The sequence below is a fragment of the Alligator sinensis genome, unplaced genomic scaffold (genome assembly GCF_000455745.1).
Source record: "Alligator sinensis unplaced genomic scaffold, ASM45574v1 scaffold156_1, whole genome shotgun sequence".
Taxonomy (NCBI): Eukaryota; Metazoa; Chordata; order Crocodylia; family Alligatoridae; genus Alligator; species Alligator sinensis.
The window spans coordinates 506,544-527,085 of record NW_005841844.1 but is presented as its reverse complement, the minus strand read 5'-3'; the positions used below and the strand labels follow the sequence as shown (position 1 = coordinate 527,085).

The 20,542-nt window shown below is 46.8% G+C and overlaps 1 protein-coding gene across 1 annotated transcript in view; it reads right to left on the bottom strand.

The window, feature by feature from the left end:
• NRG2 (neuregulin 2) overlaps positions 1-20,542 on the bottom strand; it is a 353,306-nt gene that overhangs the window by 331,117 nt on the left and 1,647 nt on the right. Inside the window, exon 2 of the mRNA XM_025206156.1 lies at positions 20,244-20,524. Within this exon, the coding sequence (XP_025061941.1) occupies positions 20,244-20,524 (281 nt within the window). The remainder of the gene's footprint in view (positions 1-20,243; positions 20,525-20,542) is intronic.

Below are 20,542 nucleotides of genomic sequence, written 5' to 3'. Positions count from 1 at the left end.
ACGGGCCGGATGCAATGGCCTCGCAGGCCACATCCAGCCCGCGGGCCGTATTTTGCCCACCCCTGACATAAGGGGTGTGCATCAGGATCTGAGGAAACACCTGTTCACCCAAGGGATGACAAGGTCCAACTGCCACAAGTTCCTCCAAGACCATTTTAGGCTGGACACAAGGAAAATCTTCTTTACTGTCTGATCCCCCAAGGCCAGGAATAGACTCCCTCCAGAAGTGGTGCAAGCACCTACTCTGGACTCTTAAGAAACATTTGGACTCTTATCTTTCTGGGAACCTTTGACCCCAGCTGACTTCCTGCCCCTGGGGCAGGGGGCTGGACTCCATGATCTTCCGAGGTCCCTTCCAGCCCTAATGTCTATAAAATCTATGAATTGATGAGATGAAAAGGTCTACAAGTTGCTCATGTAACTAGATCCACAAAGAAGCATGGTTATGAAAGACAGAAGCCAACTATTGCTGTGTTTAAGACATATGGAGAGAGGAGTTTTTATGGCTGCTCCTCTTCCCTAACCCCCTGCACACCTTAACCACTTCTGAATACCTCCCTTATCGCCCCCTTCCCTGGTACCTGAATGACCAAAACCCCTAACTTGAATGGCACAAGAACTTGGGGCATGAAGATGTTGGGCCTTTGTGGAGTGAAGCGAATAGCTTCCCTGTGGGGAGGGGGGCAGCCATGAAGCAGCCAACTCTTTATGTTTCTGGGGAAATTCTCTCCATCTTATTTTAAAAGGGAGGAAGCTGATTTCTTTTTCGGTTCTGAATTTTTTAATGCTTTCAAAATGAGAATCCAGGACCCTGCAAACCATCCAAGGCTGCTTTGAAGAGATGGCTTTAGGTCCTTTAAAAAGGTGACAAGTAGTTTTGTTTCTTCCTCAGAGAATTTTTGTTCTGTGTATTTGGAATGGTAATGTTGGGCTTATACAATATACAGCAAATTTCATCCAAGGATCCCAAAACACTCTGCAAGCATTCATCAAGGAAGTCTCAAAATACCCTTGGGCTTATTATTTTCCCCATGTACCAATGGTTAAAGCGAGGCACAAGAAAGATAAGTGACTGGCCCAGACTCACACAGATAGTTTGAAGATGGCACCTTTACTCAATCTTACTATTTATATTTATAAGCACAAGTGCTTTGTTATCACTACCGTGAACAAGGAGCTTGTGCTCTTTCTGGTACCTTCTTTCCCCTCGCATTCTGGTTAAAGCCTTGCCACTTTGCAGATACTTGGATCAGAGAATAAACTTTGCCCCTCTTCTCAGCAAGACAGTCTTGTGAGAATGATCCCACTGCTTCATTTTTATTTCATGCCTAATAATTTGTTTCACCTGGCAGGTTTCACAAAGACGTCCTTCTGGGAGGTCTCTAGTGGGGTAAATGTCCAGAGTGGCCTCTCACTTCTGTGTATGCCCCTCTCATCCCCCAAGGGACTGCTCTTCACTGCATCATTACAAATTAAAGACCTTTTATATTTGCATCTGTGTGTGTGTGTGTGTGTGTGTTTTGTGAGCCAAGGGCAGGGAACTGGCAGTGACAGTTTTTATTCTAAAGGGAACAGAGCTCTTCTCAACAAATCAGACATCAGCATAGGCCTCAGCTCCAGCACTAGCCTAGGGATGTCTACACTGCCTCCATGGTAGACTAAGGAGGGCTGCTGAGAAACAGTCCCACCCACTCGCCCTGGTTCGGCACACACCAGGGTTAGGCAGTATAGCCAATTTAAGCATGTCCTGGAGCACAAGTCAAAATCCACGCTTAGACCCTCTGCATCAGGAGTGCTTCTTGTCATGCAAGGCTACTCTAAACCAGCTGACAATGTCCAGGGTCTGGCATACACTAATTGGGAGCAAGATGGCAGGATGAGTTTCCCACCTGGGTTCCCCAGCTCACTACAGAGGCAGTGTAGATGTTCCCTAAACAAGAACCTAGGCAGCTGGCAGACTTTCTATGTAAGACAGGAGGAAACAAAAGTTAATGCTGGTGCCAGACATGGGGCCTGCACGCTCATACCTAGAGTAAATATGTAATTAGTTCACCCCACATATTGTGCAGCCAAAGTCTTAGAAATGAAAAAAGGAAGGGTTCCTTGCAGCTGGCAGCCCGCCTCCAGCATACAGATGCTCTTCACCTCTCACAGAACACCCCTCCCTGCATCAAGCTGGTTTCTAGGGCTGTGTGAAATTTTGACAGGTGTTTCGTTTTGAAGCTGTTTCGATGCGTTTCGAGCTCAAAACCGCGAAATCGAAATGAAAGAAAAGACTTCAAAACAGCTTTGAAACGAAACAAGGGATAGAAAGTTTCAAAAGGTTTCAAGTTTCAAAGCCAGGCTTGCCGCAGCTAAACAGAAACTAAGAAGAGGGAGGGAGAAGAACTGTTCTGATATTGACATCTAGCTCTCTGATCACTTCCCCAGCTCTTCCCAGAATGGCCCCCGATCTGTGCACGGGGTTTCAGCAGCCTGCCGCTGAAACTCAGCATGCAGATCTGGGGGCCCGCACCCCTCGGGAATTGCTGGGGAAATGATCAGAGACCTGGGGAATCAAACCGGGGGCTGGGGAATTGAACCAGGGGCTGGGGAATGTTCAAGTCCCTGAACATTTCCCCAGGTCCTGGTTGGATTCCCCAGCTCCCACATCTTTCCCCCAGCTCTCTGATCGTTTCCTCCAGCTCTTCCCAGGGGGTGTGGGTCACCAGATCTGCGTGCAGGATGGCAGTAGGCTGCCGCTGCTGGCTGGGACCGGTGCTGGGTACAGCCCGTGCCAAGTGCCAGGAAGCCTAGAGCTGCCTCTGGCCCCAGCCGGCAGTGGCAGCCTACTGTCATCCCGTGTGCAGATCTGGGGGCCCATGCCCCCCAGGAGAGCTGCAAGGCTGTGCCAAACTACTCCCGGGGGGCGTGGACCCCTGGATCTGCACTCAGGATGACAGCAGGCTGCCGCTGGCAGCTGGGACTGGCTCTGGGCATAGCCTGTGCCGAGCACCGGGAAGACTGGTGCTGCTGCTGGCCCCAGCTAGCAGCAGCAACATGCTGTCATCCTGTGTGCAGATCAAGGGGTCCGCACCCCCTGGGAAGGCTGCAGGGCTGTGCCAAACTACTCCCAGGGGGCGCGGGCCCCTGGATCTGTGTGCGGGATGACAGCAGGCTGCCGCTGCCAGCTGGGACCAGCTCTGGGCACAGCCCCTGCTGACCACCAGGAAGACTGGTGCTGCCACTGGCCCCAGCCAGCAGCAGCAGCATGCTGTCAGCTCACGTGCAGATCCAGGGGCCCATGCCCCACAGGAGGGCTGCGGGGCTGTGTCAGACTCCCCCAGATCTGCGTGCAGGATGAAAGCATGCTGCTGCTGCTGGCTGGGGCGAGCACCAGCACCTGAGTCTGCATGGCGCAGCCTGCACCAAGCACCGGGAAGAACCCAGTGCTGGTGCTGGCCCCAGTCAGCAGTGGCAGCATGCTGTTATCCCATGCACAGATCCATGGGCCTGAGCCCCACAGGAGGAGTCTGGCATAGCCCTGCATCCATCCTGGGGGACACAGACCCCTGGATCTGTGCGCAGGATGACAGCATACTGGGGTCAGCAGCAGCACCAGTCTTCTCAGCACCAGTCCCAACTGGCAGCAGCAGCCTGCTGTCATCCCACATGCAGATCTGGGGACCTGCACCCCCTGGGAGGAGTCTGGCACAGTCCTGCAACCCTCTGGGGGGGGCACAGACCCCCAGATCTGAGCAGGCTGCCGCTACCGGCAAGTGATACGAGTTTTGATTTGAACACTTTGAGGTGCAGTTTCCCAAAAAACCCTGCACCTATCTCCTTAAAACATAGCAGGCTTCATGCCCTCAGAATGGGGTACCATCCCTGCAATTTTCATCTGAATCAGGCAAGAAATGACAAAGTTATAAGCATTTTCATGATTTCCCGTTATAGCCTATGGGCAAAACATCGAAACACGTCAAAACAGTGAAACAGTTTCGATTAAACGAAACGAAACAGTGCTTCAAAATTAAACTAAATGACACTGTCCCTTTGAAATGGTGAAACGGAAGTCAAAACAAAATAGTGCTGTTTCGCACAGCCCTACTGGTTTCCAGTTAGACTGAAACTGTCAACACACCCCCATCTCCATCCTCCTTCCCTTTCCCCCCCATGTTTTTGCAGCAATAAGATAGACACCTTCAGTTTATCCCATGCTAAGGGAATGGATTTACCTGGACTCTGACCTGGACTTAAAGAACCCAATATTGTACCTTGTGGGATCATTTAAATCTGATAACATAAACTCATGGTTTGGGGATGCAGAGGCCAGGAAGAGATGGAGCTCTCCTTTCCGGACTGAAGGCATAAACCCAGGCCATGATAATAATGTGGCCTAGGGTACATCTGAGCTGGTGAGGGGGTGTCCCTTTTCCTGTCCCCTGTCATTCTCTCAACACTCAGAGTGCACAGGGTGAGGCCCATCTGATAGGAGGATGAACAGTAAATTGGGGTTGGATCGGTAGTTTGAGTGAGAAGGGAGTAGTGGTGGATACTGCAAGGTAAGCAGCTGGGAGAGGAGAAAGGAGATGGAAACAGGTAGGGTCAGTGAGGAGAACACAGAGGCAGGTAAAGTAGAAGGAGCAGCATGTCGGGAGGAAGAGGAAAATGGATCCATGACACAATATCAATTATTTATAATAATACCCTATAGTACAAGTAGCCAACCTGCAGTATGTGTGCCATAAGTGACACGGGCAGCCTGTGTGGAACATGGCAGATCAAGGAAGGAGCAGAGGATACAGAACAGATAGGAAAGAGAGCAGAAGAGAGCAACAGACTGGACAGAGAGCACAGACAGAGCAGATCAACAGATTGACCAGAGGAAGGGGATCAGAGCGGCTCTCAAAGAGGGTGTGGACCTTACCCTGTGGAACGTCTGCCAGAAAAACTGACACCCCCACAACTGCCCTAACACTCCGTGAAAGAGGTCCTGTCACAGCCCACTTCTTTTATAGCCCATTCTCATGCTGTGTTCAAGGTGTATGTGACATTCAGAAGGTTAATGGAAAATGTAAATTAAGAACTGCTTCAATTTTTCCAGAGAGGTGAATCTCCATTTAAAGTTGGGGCTATCCACATTTCCCATAGGACATCCTCAGCCTGTTTCTGATCTTCCTGCTGTTTTACACCAGTGTAATGCAAATGGCTTTAGTGGTGTTACATCTGGTTTGCAACAGTGAGACTACCCAAAATCGACTAAAATAATAAAATAACAGGATAATCCAGAGGATCTGACCAGTCAGACATAACGTGATACTAGCAGAGGGGCCAGGTGTGCTGATTTAAGCTATGATAACACTCAGAGAACAAAGCTTATTCCAGCCATGGTGTCCTGCCAAGCTATTTCCACACTTAAAGACCAGACAGAATGTAGGATTCTTAATGCCATTTTATCATTATTAAACTATTATCCCAGTTGATTAGCAGCAACTGATCATAATGAATGCAAATATCTGACTCCTGACCCCAAGTTAGCTAAATCTGTCTAGTTTTCTTTTTAAGCACAGCATGTCCTTCCACAAGCTTTTTAATCATCCTCAGTGCTTCACTCCAGATTCACCATGCAGACGCAGCTCACTGATATTTTCATTTCAAACAGTATGATTCCTGAATCATGTTGGCTTTAAAACCAGCAGCCCTGATCCTGCAAGCAGATCTCTGCAGATCCAACTGCACAATCAGGGCCTTCATTTGTCCAAGACACACTCATCAATATGCAAAGTTGTTCTTTTCATCAGAGTTCATAATTTCTAGCTCCCAAGCCATTTTCCTTCCTGCAGATTGAGCTGAAATTTCAGAAAATTTGGCAGAAGCAAACAGACTGCAAGAGAAAAATCACAAACTTCCTTTAGTTTAATATATGGTGCTAAAACTCTCAAGAAAGACTGGCCTTATTCAAGACAGATGGCAGCATCTCTGTAACTCTCACAAGGAAAAAGAGAATATTAGGACAACATTTGCCATACTGTGCCTGTTATGAAGAAAACACAGACCTAAGAGCTGCAGAAGAAGCAAATGCACAAGGGAAAATTACTTTAACTGAGTCGATCATGCATCTCAGAATCCAGCGCTTAACATCTCCAGCTACCTACACTGAACAGTATTTAGAGAAAAAGGGCCAGATTCTGTCCACAGTTACACCAGTGTAAATCCAGAGTTCACCATGGTGGTGGCGTTCTATGACCAGGTGACCTTCATGGTCATGGTGGCCTTCTATGACCAGGTCATAAAATCCTTGGCAGTGGGTAGCAGTGGACATAGTCTTTCTGGACTTTAGCAGGGCCTTCAACACTCTCTCTCACCCCATTCTCATTAAAATACTAGGGGACTGTGGCATCGACACCTACACAGTCAAATGGGTCACTAGTTGGCTGGAGGTCCGCACCCAGAGAGTGGTGGTGGATGGGTCTTATTCAACCTGGAGGGATGTGGGCAGTGGGGTTCCCCAGGGCTCGGTCCTCAGGCCTGCAGTGTTCAACATTTTCATCAGTGACTTGGACAAGGAGGTAAAAAGCACCCTGTTCAAATTCGCAGACGACACTAAGATGTGGGGGGAAGTGGGCATGCTAGAAGAGAGGAGTAGGCTGCAATCAGACCTGGACAGGTTACAGGGGTGGGCGCATGAGAACAGGATGGGTTTCAACACTGACAAGTGCAAGGTGCTGCACCTGGGGAGAAAGAACCAGCAGCATACCTACAGGCTGGGGAACTCCCTTCTCGTCAGTGCAGGGGCAGAAAAGGATTTTGGAATCATTATTGATGCCAAAATGAACATGGGCCGACAGTGTGGGGATGCAGTCAGGAAGGCTAACCACACCTTGTCGTGCATCCACAGATGCGTCTTGAGCAGGTCCAAGGAGGTGATCCTCCCCCTCTATGCAACACTGGTCAGGCCGCAGTTGGAGTACTGCGTCCAGTTCTGGGCACTGCACTTCAGGAAGGATGTGGACAGCATCCTGGAGGAGGGCCACTCACATGATCAGGGGGCAGCAGGGCAGGCCCTACAAGGAGAGGCTAAGGGACCTGAACCTGTTCAGCCTCCACAAGAGAAGGCTGAGGGGGGATCTAGTGGCCATTTACAAACTAGTCAGGGGGGACCAGCAGGCATTGTGGGAGTCCCTGTTCCCCCGAACACTACCAGGAGTGACAAGAAATAACGGTCACAAGCTGGCAGAGGGTAGATTTAGGCTAGATATCAGGAGGCACTACTTCACAGTCAGAGCGGCTAGGATCTGGAACCAACTTCCAAGAGAAGTGGTGCTGGCTCTTACCCTGAGGGTCTTTAAGAGGAGGATAGATGAACACCTTGCTGGGGTCATTTGACCCCAGTACTCTTTCCTGCCATGGCAGGGGGTCGGACTTGATGATCTGCTCAGGTCCCTTCCAACCCTACCAACTATGAAACCATGAAACCAAGGTTACTGTGAAACTACACCAATGGAGCAGAAAGCCGAATCTGGCTGAATATCTCTTGTTCTCATCATCAAAGGGTTTAATACTTGCCATAATCTCACATATTTGTGGTATTTGTTTATTTATTTATTTTGGCCTAACTGCAAGGCACTGTAGCTTGGATTTCCAAAGCAGGAGCAGTTTCAGGAAGTTAGCTGCCTAGCTCCTGTAAAATTTATATGGGATTTGAGTACCCAACTCCCCTAGGCTCCTTAAAAATTCCAGACTAAGTCCAGGTTTCCCCATGATTTTCCACACAGTTAATAAGCAATGCACTTGGACTCTTCTGTATGGCCTTTGATCTGAGGGATTGATTTGCTGAGTTGCCTGTGCTCTCAGCCTCACAGAGTTTGTTTTATTAATATAGCTCAAGGAAAAAAAAAACACAACAACAATTCTGTTAAAACCTCGACCACATGGCAGCCCTCTGACAGTGACAAAGCAAGTATTTCAAACTAGAGATAAGCATTTTGTGATATTTCTAGAACATCTGCCTTCTGAGCATTCCTAAGCATGCTGCCATCAATGTGGCCCCACAATATGTATGTAAGGTAAACTGAGGCATCATGCAGTTTAAGTGACCAAAGCACAGTGACACAACTAGTCAATAGCAGTTAACAGAAGCAAAACACACGTGCTCCAACTCCCAATCCCCTACTCTTACCAGATCACACTCCTGCCATGAAGTAGGAAAATACTACACATTTGATCTCTCCTGCTGGCAGGTTTCTGCTAAATAGCAGAGAGAGCATATGCAAATGAAAAGTCAGGGTTCTTCTGAATTATCTTAAAATCCATTAAAATGCAGGAATATGAATATATTAAATATTCCTATTAAATTAAATTAATATGAATTAAATATGAATTTACAGTTTCCCTGGAAAGGAGTTTCATATCTTTTGGGATTACATTTTTTTAGCTTAATCAATATAGAACCTCAATGCTGGTCAAGTGTAAATGATGGTATTTACACAGGAGGAGAGGCCCACTCCCCATACAACCCTGCTCTACATATTATGTGCACATATATCCGCGCGCACACATACGCTCTCACCCTTCTATATGACCAGAAGCTAGTACCAGCTTTGAAATGCATAGTAAATACCTTTGGTTGTTGTCTCCATTCATCTGCCATGACCACATGGTTTTGAGTCTCATAGCAAAAGCTTTCTATATAGGTTGGTTCCCTTGCAATTACTATAGTGGTACACCAGTGACCTTCTTAAACTGTCACAGTGATGGCTAGAAAAATATATTTAGAGGTTTGCTTTTGGGAATTGGCTTGTAGGTAAAGTAGATATGCATTAGAATAATGGTCCAGGGGAATGGCAAGGGTTACTTGATTTCTAAAAGCCTGTTTGTGACAAAGTTTCTTTCAAGGCTCACTGTGTCTGACACAGGCAAGCAGCAAGCAGACACACAGGCTGGGAAATTGAAGACATGTACCACACAGTTCCATAACATGAGATAAGGTGGCATTACGTCATAGTGCCCAATTGCAGAGCCCTTGGGATTTCCAGTTTTGGTAAACAGACCAAATTAGGAGGCCCAGTAAAAGTCCAAATTAGGATGTGTGCATGCGATGGGCTTGTGAAACAAAGGAATATTCTGACAGGGCAGAACGTGGACAGTATGATGACAAAAGAGAGCCCAATCAATGATGCCTAGAGATGAAGAGTTATCAGAAAGGGAGAAAGAATACAATAGAATTTCAGGGCAGAAAAGGGTCCCTGAGAGGGGAACCCAAGGCCACCATGGACAGAGGGCACACCACCAGCCCATCTCACCCACCCCACAGGGAGAGGTGGGGGGGCGGGCCTCAGCCTCCGACCTCCAGGCTGCTGACATCTAACATTCAAGAGAAAACCTCAGAGTGAAGCTTGCATATGGGCCAGATGTACCTTGATTCTGTGAACCTTGGGACTGGTAGATATAAAATTGTTTGCATTATTATCTGCTATCACTGCATATCAATAAAATTCACCTATTATTGAATGGAGAGGTTGTGGTTGGTCTGAGGATTTGGGTCTGCCCAGAATAAGGTATCTGGGTCATAAATCCAATGCCAACAACAGGTGATCTATAGCTGCTATGGTTCTGTTAGGGCAGCAGTCTTCAACCTATGGTGAAGATCACTTTTTGTAAGTAAAGGGCACCCCTGGATCTACTGTCCCCACCCTGCCCCCCACCCTACTCTTCCCGCTTCCAAGACAAGCCACCCGGGCTCTGACCCCACTCACCCAGCCCAGCCTGGGCAGCAGGGGGTGTGGCTCAGCCCAGCCATGTGCATTCTGCAGCTCCTGATCATGGAGCCTCTAACAGACTGAGATTGACTGTCAGAGGCTCCACGATAGACTGGTTGGTGACCAGTGTGTTAGGGGTTCTACCTTAGTCACTCATGGTGAGATTGGGAAACCTAAAACTGATGAAGAAGAAAGGATTGGAAGGGGCTGGCTTTCATTAGCAGTTGTGTAACTAAGACAGGGCAACCAGGGAAGCCACCGGGGGCACCAACTGGTGAGGGGGAGGGGGACAAAAAAAACCAAACAGCTGCCACTGCAACCATGCAATCGTATTGTTACACCTCTGTTTATTAGCGTCACTGGCTACTAACTTCTGTCTTTTAGCACAGCATGGGAAAGGAGGTGCATGGAGGCGTTTACATGATGTCAACTTGTACTGCCTGGTTTTGTTAAAAAGAAATACTATCCTCTTGACCATGACCACAGAAAACTGCTCTTGGCATGTCGCTAGCAGTGAACAGGGGGTCTCTGCCAGCAGCACACAGAGCCAGCTTGCATCCCACTTAGCACAGCATATCTCCACGTCCAGTCTGTAATATCCACCCCTCTCTTGGGCTATACCGGCCCTCATGTTCCCAACGTGTTTCAAGACAGGAACCTCAACATCACTGAATTCTCCCAAAGGAACCATGACTTTTGCATTCCTGAGAAAGCAGGAAGTATGCTGAAACAGTGCGGCCACCACAGAATATTTAGTCTTCTCATCTGTATCAGAGCAATGAATGTCCAGCCTGGGATACAGAGAGGACCGTCATCATCTCATGACCTGCTGTAGCTAGGAGTGATTGAATTAGACGCTATTTTGGGCAGTTGCTTCTCTACAGGTGTGACTGCAACTCAACCTCTAAGGACACCTGCATTCCACTTACAGAGAGGTGTTTCAAATTGAGGATTCCATAGGTTCTAAAAAAAATGGTCTAAAAACCCCCAAACCCTAGCCTGGGCCCTGCAATCCAGGCAGTCTCCATCTCACTGAGACACTTTCTCTCTGCCTTGTCTGCCTCCTGGGCACAGCCTAGGTAAGAGTTACCTCCTGGTTGCCAGTGAGCAAGCTTCAAGAAGAGGGCTGGAGAACATGCTTGCTAAATCCCAGCTTGTGGTCTGGGGGTCAGAACACTTCGCTAGCAAATGTGAAAAACTGGTTTTAACTGACAGAGACCTACACTGGGTGTACTGTTCCCTAGGCAAGTGCTGGGCTAAGATATGGGAGGGCCTCCCCCTTCCTCCAGTGCCAAACACCTACTAGTTGGGGTTTATCTGAGAGTAAAGTCTTGGGATATGCATGGTGTTACATGTGTGTTTGAGCAATTGAATTCCCCCTGAGCACCTGCGCAGCCAGAGTGCAGCCTACTGAGCATGCTCAAAAGGGAAGCACAGGGCAAGCATAGCAATGTGGAGTCCTAACTGTGGAGAAGTGCGAAAAATTGCAGCTCTGTGGCTACACTATTTGTCACTTTGGCATGTCAAAGTGAAATAGAAATAAGGCCAAAGTGTATATTGGTGTAACACCATCATTCAGGATATGGCTGTTTAACTAGCGGCTCACAGACTGCATGTGGCCCCCAAAAGAGTTAAACCGCACCCCTCCCCAAGCTCCCACTGTGGATTAGACTCCGCTACACTGCTCCAGCTACTGCTGCCACCTCCATAGTCTCCAGACTCCCGCTCTGTCCTCCAGCTTTTGCTTCTTACCCCCACCTCAGGAGAAGTGCTACCTGATGTGGACTCGAAACTCCATATGAGGTGAAAGGGCAGCATAGTGCAGTGGGGTGCACTCACTGCATGGTGGGGGGAGCACACAGTGGCGGGGTCCTTGAAGCACAGCATATAAGGGGCAGCAGTGTTGGCACAGTACAGTGTGGGAGTGTCTGCTGCATAGCGCAGCAGCGGAGTTACCCACACAGTGTCTCACTGTAACATATGACCTGTGCAGCATGCAGTCCAGGGGGAGAAGAGCAGAATTCGTTCCAGGCACTGAATAGCCAGGGGTCCTGCAGTCACCAGCTGCTCAGAAGTTGGACACCCCTGGTTTACATAATAAGGTGATATAGTTTGCAGTGGTGAAGGGATGGATTATTGATACAATTTATCACAAGCACCCTGGAGACCTGAAGTAGAGGCAGGAAGACCTTAAATGGCTGCCTGGCAAATGTTGAGAAATAGTGATACAAGGCGTCTTCTTCCCCACCTGGCCCCTACTGTATGGTCCACATCCCCTCTTTCTGTGCTAGAGCAGACAGGGACATCTTTTAGGATTTTCCTACCTGTGAGATTAACATCATGGCTGATGCCCTCATCTTACAGTTCCCTGCAGCCCTACCAGGCAGGCTGCCATCCTTTTGGCTCTGTTTTGCAGATATCTCCATTTTTTCTTAATATTTTCAAGCTACCTGCCAGAGCCATCAGCTGCACTGACTTTGCACCAAGTCTGTGCCTCTTCCACATGCCTTGATCCATTCTGGCCTCTCTTTTTGCCCAAATGTGGGTGATTTAATTTTTCCCCATATATGCCTAGACAGCACTGCAGAGGAACTTTATTAGCAGGGTGACTGTTTACTATGAGACAAGCATGTGTCAAGTCTGCCCTTTTTAACCATTTGGGTTCCCAGCAGCTGTGCAAAATGCAACATGACTGTGTCTGCATGTCATGGGACTGGTGAATGCCAGAGGGTATTCTGTGAAACAGGGATCATCCATGGATGCATTGTGAATATGTGGAGTGAAGGTGGGAAGCTATAACACCTAACAGAGTGTCTGTCATCCCCCACACTCTCCGCCGAAGGCAGCATTCTGCTTGAATAATTGCATGTTGTGAACCAGAATCATTTTTTGACTATCCAAATACAAATTTGGCACGCCCATATGCAGTAAAGTTGATGGGGAAATGCTGAGTGTAGTTACCAACAGATTCCTTCTCTCTTTTTGCCTTGGTGAGTTTTCAGTGAAGACAGAAACACTTAATTCATATGCACTGCCCAGAAAGCATCCTATTGATGTTGTATTGACAGACCAGAGAGAATAACTAACAAAAAGTAAACGTGATACTCAGCACCCTGAGGTGATGTCAGCAAAGCACTAGTCTCCTGATGCCCTGCACTTTCATAAGGAAGGGACCACTTGGAAGTGGAAGAACACTCTTAAGTAAATCCATTTCCTGCAACATTCTTCATGCAGTTAACATGAGTAAGGACAGTAAAGGTGAAAAAAAGATTTGCCCCATTCATCTGAGCCGTTTATTCTTTTGTGGCATCATGAATGGTCCCAGCATGTGCATGGCTTCTTCCTACAGCTCAGTGATTTTCACCAACATAACCAACACAACCCAAAGCAGTGTAGGGATCCTCTGTCACATGTGACAATAAGCGGGCCTAGCACTGACTCTGTACAGTCTCAAGAAGCAGCTACTATATAAAAACCCCAATGCCTAAGTATTCAATGGAAACTACAGCATCAAGAGACTGAGGACCCCCACGGACAGACCTATTTTCAGGACTTAGCACCTGCATTTCGCAGCTCTGAAAATTCTACTGATTGCAGTAGCGGCCTTTTTACTGCACATCTCACCAGTCCTATGAAGAGTCCCTTACAGATTTCCTTGACTCCTTTATTTGAATAAAAGACTACATCCATTTATGCTGTATTAAATCTCACTCTATTGCACATACACACAAGACCATGCAACTTGTTGTATGGAATTTCCTAGGGTTTGTGAGTTTGTTGCAAGGAAAGGAGAGCACAGCTGTGCTGTGTGCTAAACACAGATATGGGATGACTCAGGACTGGTAAAGACACAGAAGGTCTTGGCACTGTGGTCAGCACTTACCAAATGTGGCAAGGTCAGCAGCTGTACCGATTACAACTGCTGCAATGTCAGCTATGTGCAAAGGGTTGGTAGATCCCAGCTTAATGCAAGAAGGGCTTGTGTTCTCATCACAGAGTCACCACTACACCTGGCAAAGCCTAAAGCTTGTCTCCTTTGCATTTGGGCCCAGATCCTTATAGGTATTTAAAGATATTTAGGCACCTAACTCCCTTAAGGATTGCCCTTAGGTTACCATCACTGGGATACACCTGAAGAACACTTAGAAATTCCAGTTTCTGCAGAATATGGTCTCCCATTGACTTCGAACTCCCACAGAAAGATTATTGCACCTGTGCTCCCAAAGACCCCACTGGCTTCTGATTTGTCTCCAAAGGCAATTCAGGGTGTTAGTTTCAATTTAGGTATCCCTTTATAGGTCATGTCCTGTGTGTGTCTGAGAACCTGTTTCACTCCATGTGTTTTATCCCAGCAGTTGTAAAGTTCAGGGACTCAGCAGCTAACAGTCAGAAGGTGTCTTTGTCAGAGAGCCTGAGGCCTGACAGTTCTAAGGAATTTGCACCTACAACACTGGAGAAGTACATATTTATACAACAAAAATGAGAAATAAAATAAATAATTGGCACAGTCAGCTGAGAAACTGGGGATAGAATTGGTTACAAAGACTGAACAACCCTCCAGGTCCGGATCAAGGCAAAATTCTATACCCAACAAAACCACAAGTTGAAACCATCTGTAAATCTTCTGTTTTTGCAAGAAAAAAGCTTTCTGCAGCAAAATAGCCGTATTCCATTTGCAAAAGCTCAAGGCAAGGAGGAAACAGGTTTACTTTTCTGTGAACCCAAGAAAGTGTGATTTTCTGAAGGTGGTGAGAAATAATTTCAGACAGCTCTAATTAGCAGGGTGGTGCGTGGGGGAAGCTGACACTGGTGCTACCTGTGCTGTAGCAGTTCTGGGAATAAGGAGGGGACTCCAGACTCCAAGCCTAGCAAGCCAGCACCTTTCACTGGCACTATATTCAGTTCAGTATTTATCTAAAATGTGTTGTATGAATTACAAAAAGAAAAATGAAATAGCAGCTCCTGCAGATTGTGCACAAGCTGCTAGTATTGTGCTGTAAATGCTACTTTGGATGGCACCACATATATTTAATTTGCAGGGTCATTTTTTCCATTATGCATTGGCCACCCACCTCTGATCACAGGTGAATGTGAATGGGTGCTACAAAGCTGAAGCCAAGCTAAGGCAATTGAGAAATCTACCACCTACCAAAAGTGTTTCCTCAAATGATATTTCGGGCTCCCTTCTGCCATTCTTGCATATTCAAAACTCCCCATGAAGTCAGTGGGAATTCTGAATGTTGAATCAGAGACCCTATCGGTTAAGGACTGCCACCTGAAGAGTTACACCTCAAGCCTGAAAATATTTACTATACAGAACAATTCCTACTACTAAAAATAGTCCCATTTAATTCAAAGTAGTGACCACTATGCCCTGTCCTAGAGTACTACACCACTTTCTCTCAAGGTTCTCAAAGAGATTTAATACTTTAATTAAGTAACTCTCACAAGTCCTAAGCTAAGGCAGGAAGGTAGTAAAAATCCTGTTGGGAAACTGAGGCAAACAGGCCTTAAGTCACTTGATCGTAAAGTATGTCACAGAGTGAAGGATAAAGCCCAGCTTTCCTGACTTTATAACCTCTGCTTTAACATCACTACCCCTCTTCCCTTACTATGCTAAATATTTAAAAAACAACATTCAATGGAGGGAAGATATTTAATGGGGGTGGGAGGATATTTACCATTTAAAATATCAACCTGATGTCTGAACCCACTTCTAGTAGTTGGTGACATAACCCCCATTATCTTCAGTAGAATCAGGAATGGCCAAAGTCTGGATCCCATCAGCTGCTGTAATGTTTTTAAGTGATAGTACAGGTTGCCTCTAGGATGAAGTTCTTCCTGGTTGGTCCACCCACACATGCACTAAGGAAATAAAGAGGTCACCCAAAAGTAAGGAGCTAACGAATGCCAAAAAGAAAATGTATATGAGGAGAAGCAATAAAAGAAGTAATTGAATAACAATACAGAAAACAATAACATTGCCAGAATATATTTGGTAGAAAGGAGGCCTTTAAAATGAATGTTCAAGCAGATGTATATTCTGACCCACATCACCCACCAGCACACACAATGACACTTTGAAAACATGCCACCTTTCACCTATGGCAGTGGAACTCAACTTTTTAGAGCAGTAGGCCAGGTGCTGAATACCTGGCTGCCTGGGCAGTGGGGGAAAAAGGTGGGGGAAACCACTCCCCTGTGGAAGGGGAGGAGGGGACGGAAGGGACAGGGGTAAGAGTTGGCTGCCAATGTCAAAGGGACAAGAGGGAGAGAGGAAGAGAGCTTACCGCTGGTAAACAGCACCTGCCATAGGGGAGGAGGAGAGAGAAAGGGAAGGAGAGAGTAAGCAGTGCCTGCCTTAGGAAAGGGGAGAAGGAGAGAGCACGGAGTGCTGCGGAGGGTATCAGTGACACAATGCAAATCAGGGAAAGGGACGCACCATGCTGAGCTGCTCACTACTGATCCCTCACTCCTCACTACCCATCCCCCATGCCGTGAACTAGATCCAGTCATTTCAGGAGCCGGATCTGGCCTATGGGCCATATGCTGAGCACCACTGATCTATGGAACTCAAACCATATACAGACCATTTGTTTATCCACAGAGAAGGTTTCTTGTTACTATCTGTATATACAGAAGGATATACTAAAACACAAGACCCCTTCCCTGTCTTTTCCCCAAAGTGAGGGGTAGAGGTGAGTTTTGAACCCAGGAATCCTCACTCCCAAATTTTTGATTTAGCAAGGTAGATACATTTCCTCCAACACAAAAACCAAAACAAAAATGAAGGTAAGGCTGACATTTGGATATGTTAAATACTATTGGAAATCAGAATCCTAGACAAGCCATCTACCATCTTGCTGTATAGAACCATATGGCTGGAAAGGACCTTGAGTGCCATCTAGTCCACCCACTGCAAAAGGGCAGGATTTGCTGCTATTAAATCACCTCAGAAAGATGCTTATCTGGCTTCCTGAAAACCTGAGCACCTTGTTCCGTTGTCCATTCTAATAGGTCATCTGTATCTCGGCAACGATCTTGGTCACCCTTCCTTGCCCCACACTGCTATTTCTACCTTATCCTTCTGGCTGGGCCTCCCTTCAACACAGCTCCTTTACTATACAGAACTTCTTCTCTGGGGGTGATGGGCACATAGCCCATGCAGCTCTGCTAGCAATTATTGCCCCAGGAATAAAACACAAAAACTCAAACCTACTGCCTGATCCTGCCAGAGGATAAGCCTTTTTCAAGTTGCAATTGCAACCACCACATTTAAATCAATAGGAGACAGGGGCATCCTCCCTCTCTCAGGGAGCACTGACTGCCCCCAAAACCAGGCCTTTATCTCTAACAAATAACACAACATAAACTACCTGCCAATAATCCCTGGAACCAGCCTCAAAACTTGAAACCCCAGTCTTTTTGGAGAAATTATAGTTGGATCAGAGCTATTAAGGCCAGCTCCCTGCCTGTGCAGGAGAGTTCTCTCGTGTCTGCTGTCCAGTATTCTGCTAAATCCTGAGCAATAATGCATCCACCACTTCCCTTGGAAACTATTCCACAAACCTCTGGCTAACTCTGGAGATTTCCAGCTCCCTCTGTTGCAGCAGGAAAGGCCAGAATAGAAAATGGCCCACCACTCAGTTTCATTTCCTTCTCCAGGAGGATGCAAGAGGCAAGACAGCAAATCATGGGCTAATTCTCCACTGCACACACCATTCCAGCAGCATGGGACACTGCAAATCATGCAATCAGCCTGCTTGGAATGTCACCTTCAAAACTAATCTCAGAGGATTGCATCTGAGCACCCGAGTGCAGAAAGCAAAGAATAAACAAAAGTTCAGTGTAATAAAGCTCCTGTTCAACTTCTGTTGCTTAACATAACCACCTTTGTGACAGTTACTAAGTGCCAGCCTCTTTATTTTGCAGCCTGCTGTACAGCTCTGATGAGACAATGTTCTCGGCAACCTGCAGAGTGATTTAGCCAGGAGGCCTTCTTCAAACTGCTCAAAATATAGAAATAAATGTATTAGCTTCGAGAAGGTGTCATGGTCAGAATTACATCTCTTACCTTGTTACCTACAGCAGCATACACACTTCTTTTTAACACTTTGGACATGATGCAAGGAGGAACTGAGCACATTCAGCTCTGACTGAAGTTCTATAAGACTGCTCAGAATCTTGCCAGATTTTACTTTTTCTTGATTTTTTTTAAAGTACCATGTAATTAATTGCTGCTGTGGTACAACCTGACTGCTAAAATGACAGCCCTATTAAACGTACTACCAATTTATCCTTCCCCACGTGTACTTTTTATTTTGTGACACCTATTTTGCTAAGTTCTACATGTTCATGTAAGCCCATAAAACACACACGAATAAATTAAATGAAGGTCTCATGATGTTAACATTTATAAATATGTACAATGTCAATTTGAGGTGCCTTCCCTTCCTTAACAATCACATTTTTCTACGTTTATTGGTGTGATAACTGAAGAAAGGGAGAGATCCAGTTTTCACAATTTAGGATCAACCTGCTCAAATGGTAAAGTATTTGCCCCAGAAATGTCGTTAACAAGAGCTAGCAAATATTCATTAAAAGGCTAAGCATAACACACGTCACAGTGTCTTTAATGAGGAAAAAGGCCTATTAATCTGAGGAGTGACTGCCTATGTACATATTGTCAATGAAAGGGAATCTGCATCATCTTGCGATAGATACAGTGTATATTTATAATCTATTGACCAAAGTGGAACCTATCCTAAGGAGGGATTCTGAATTCATTTCCCACTGCAAGTCTCTGACAGGTCCCTCGGGGTTCTGGGGTGTGCCCGCTGAGCATTAAAGCCAATCTATGAGCCAGGCTTAGGTTTTCATATGATCAGGCCCCAACTGGGATAAAAATCATGCATTACAAAATATCAAAGACCAGCACAACATAAAATATAAAAGCCCACATACCAGTTTTCCAAATTACAATAATGAAATTCGAAACCCAGACACCAACACATTCCTGTTGAATTAATTTGATAAGCCTGTGCAAAAATATCATAATGAAAGCTGAGATACACAGTATGCATACAGTTCAGAGCAAACACAATTGGCTGCTTTGAAAGCAACTAAATTCAGTGAAAAAGGGACGTCAGAAAATAAGAACATTATTTTGACAAATGTAAAAAACTTTTCCATAGTTACTATAGTTCCATAGTACATCTCTACTAGCCAGTCTACTCCAAAATCCATACACATTTCAGGAAAGTGTCTGTCTGCATAAGTAAACATGCTCTCTGCTGTGGGAAAGCAATGCATCAGACAATTCAGTGGATACAGAGTTAATTGAGTCACTACTGCATGCCATTAAAAGGTCTTTCATTCAGTAGGTTGACTGCAATTATCAAAGAAAACCAAGAAAGAACAAAAAGAAACATTAAATATGAAAACATACAAAAGAGACTGACATCAAATACTTCAGTGAACTGTACAGGATGACAGAAGTATATCAAAAGGAACAGAAAATCCTCCATTTTTAAAAATCCATTCAAAATCAATCACATTTATATCAAACCAGCTTGCGTGCAGTTGACTTTGTGACATCAAGCAGTGTGCTGTACAGTCTCGCGCAGGTCCACCACAATTCTGTATGTTACCTCCCTAATCACCTGCATGCTTATACTGCAACCAGCACAGAGGGGACAGATGCAGTCAACACAGATTGCTACGGAGGTGTTACAGCATAACTTACACCATCCAGCAGGAGTAAGTTACCAGTAGATATTATCATTGCAATGGTGATAATACCATACAGAATTAGGACTCGCAACGAGATCCCAAAAGATACCTATGGTGTTGGCATCACAAGGCATATTAGAGCCAGGGCTGGCTAGTATTCCCTCAGGAAGAGACCCATCCGAGCGATTTTCAACAAGGAACAGAGCCCACAGGAATATCAACCGGCCTCAAAGAGAAAGCAGGCACCCAGAGAAGTCAAGCTGCCCCCCACTGGTATCCCCGGACTCGCTGGGGAGGGGCGTTGTTTACATAAGTTGCGAGCCTTACACAACGGGAAGCGGAGTTCAACACGCAGATAAGGGATTTGGAAAGCAGAGCAAGATCCAAACCAGCAAATGCATGGACTAGGTCGCCCCCCCAGCCACCCCACTCCTTCCCCCGGGCCAGCCCCCGAGCATCGCTCCATCACAAAGTCGAGGCAAAGGATCGTGGGGTGAAGGCGCCTGTGCTTGAGCCCAGCCCGCTCCAGGATCCCACGGCACAGCGAAGTGCTTGAAAACACTCAACTCCCCCCCGCCCCCAACACCGCCAGGGCAGCGCTGAGCCGTGATGGCAGAAATCCCGCGGCACATGACATGCCCACCGCCGTCCATCAAGCGCAGGTGCCCGGTGCTCTGGCGTGCCAGGCAGAGGGAGGCACCTATCTCTGCCGGCACCCCTGGCGCATCAGCGGCACCCCCGAGGAGCAGGAGGAAGCACCAGGCAACTTACCGCAGTCTGCGCACAGGATCCTGCCCACATCCTTCTTGAGGTTCTTGCCGCTGGTGTCCAAGGGGGCGAAGGAGGTCTTGAAAACCAAGGGCTTCTCTGTGGGCTCCAGGAAGAAGATGTAGCGGTGGTTCCTCTTCACTTTGAAGCAGGGCGCCTTAGAGCCCGCACTGCCCACGCTGATGAGCTGCTCGCGCTGCAGCCCCCCGCTGTTGAGGGGCCACAGGTCTAAGACCTTCACTAGGACCCCCCCGTTGGAGCCGGGGGGATCCCTGCCGCCGCCACTGCCGTTACCGGCGGGG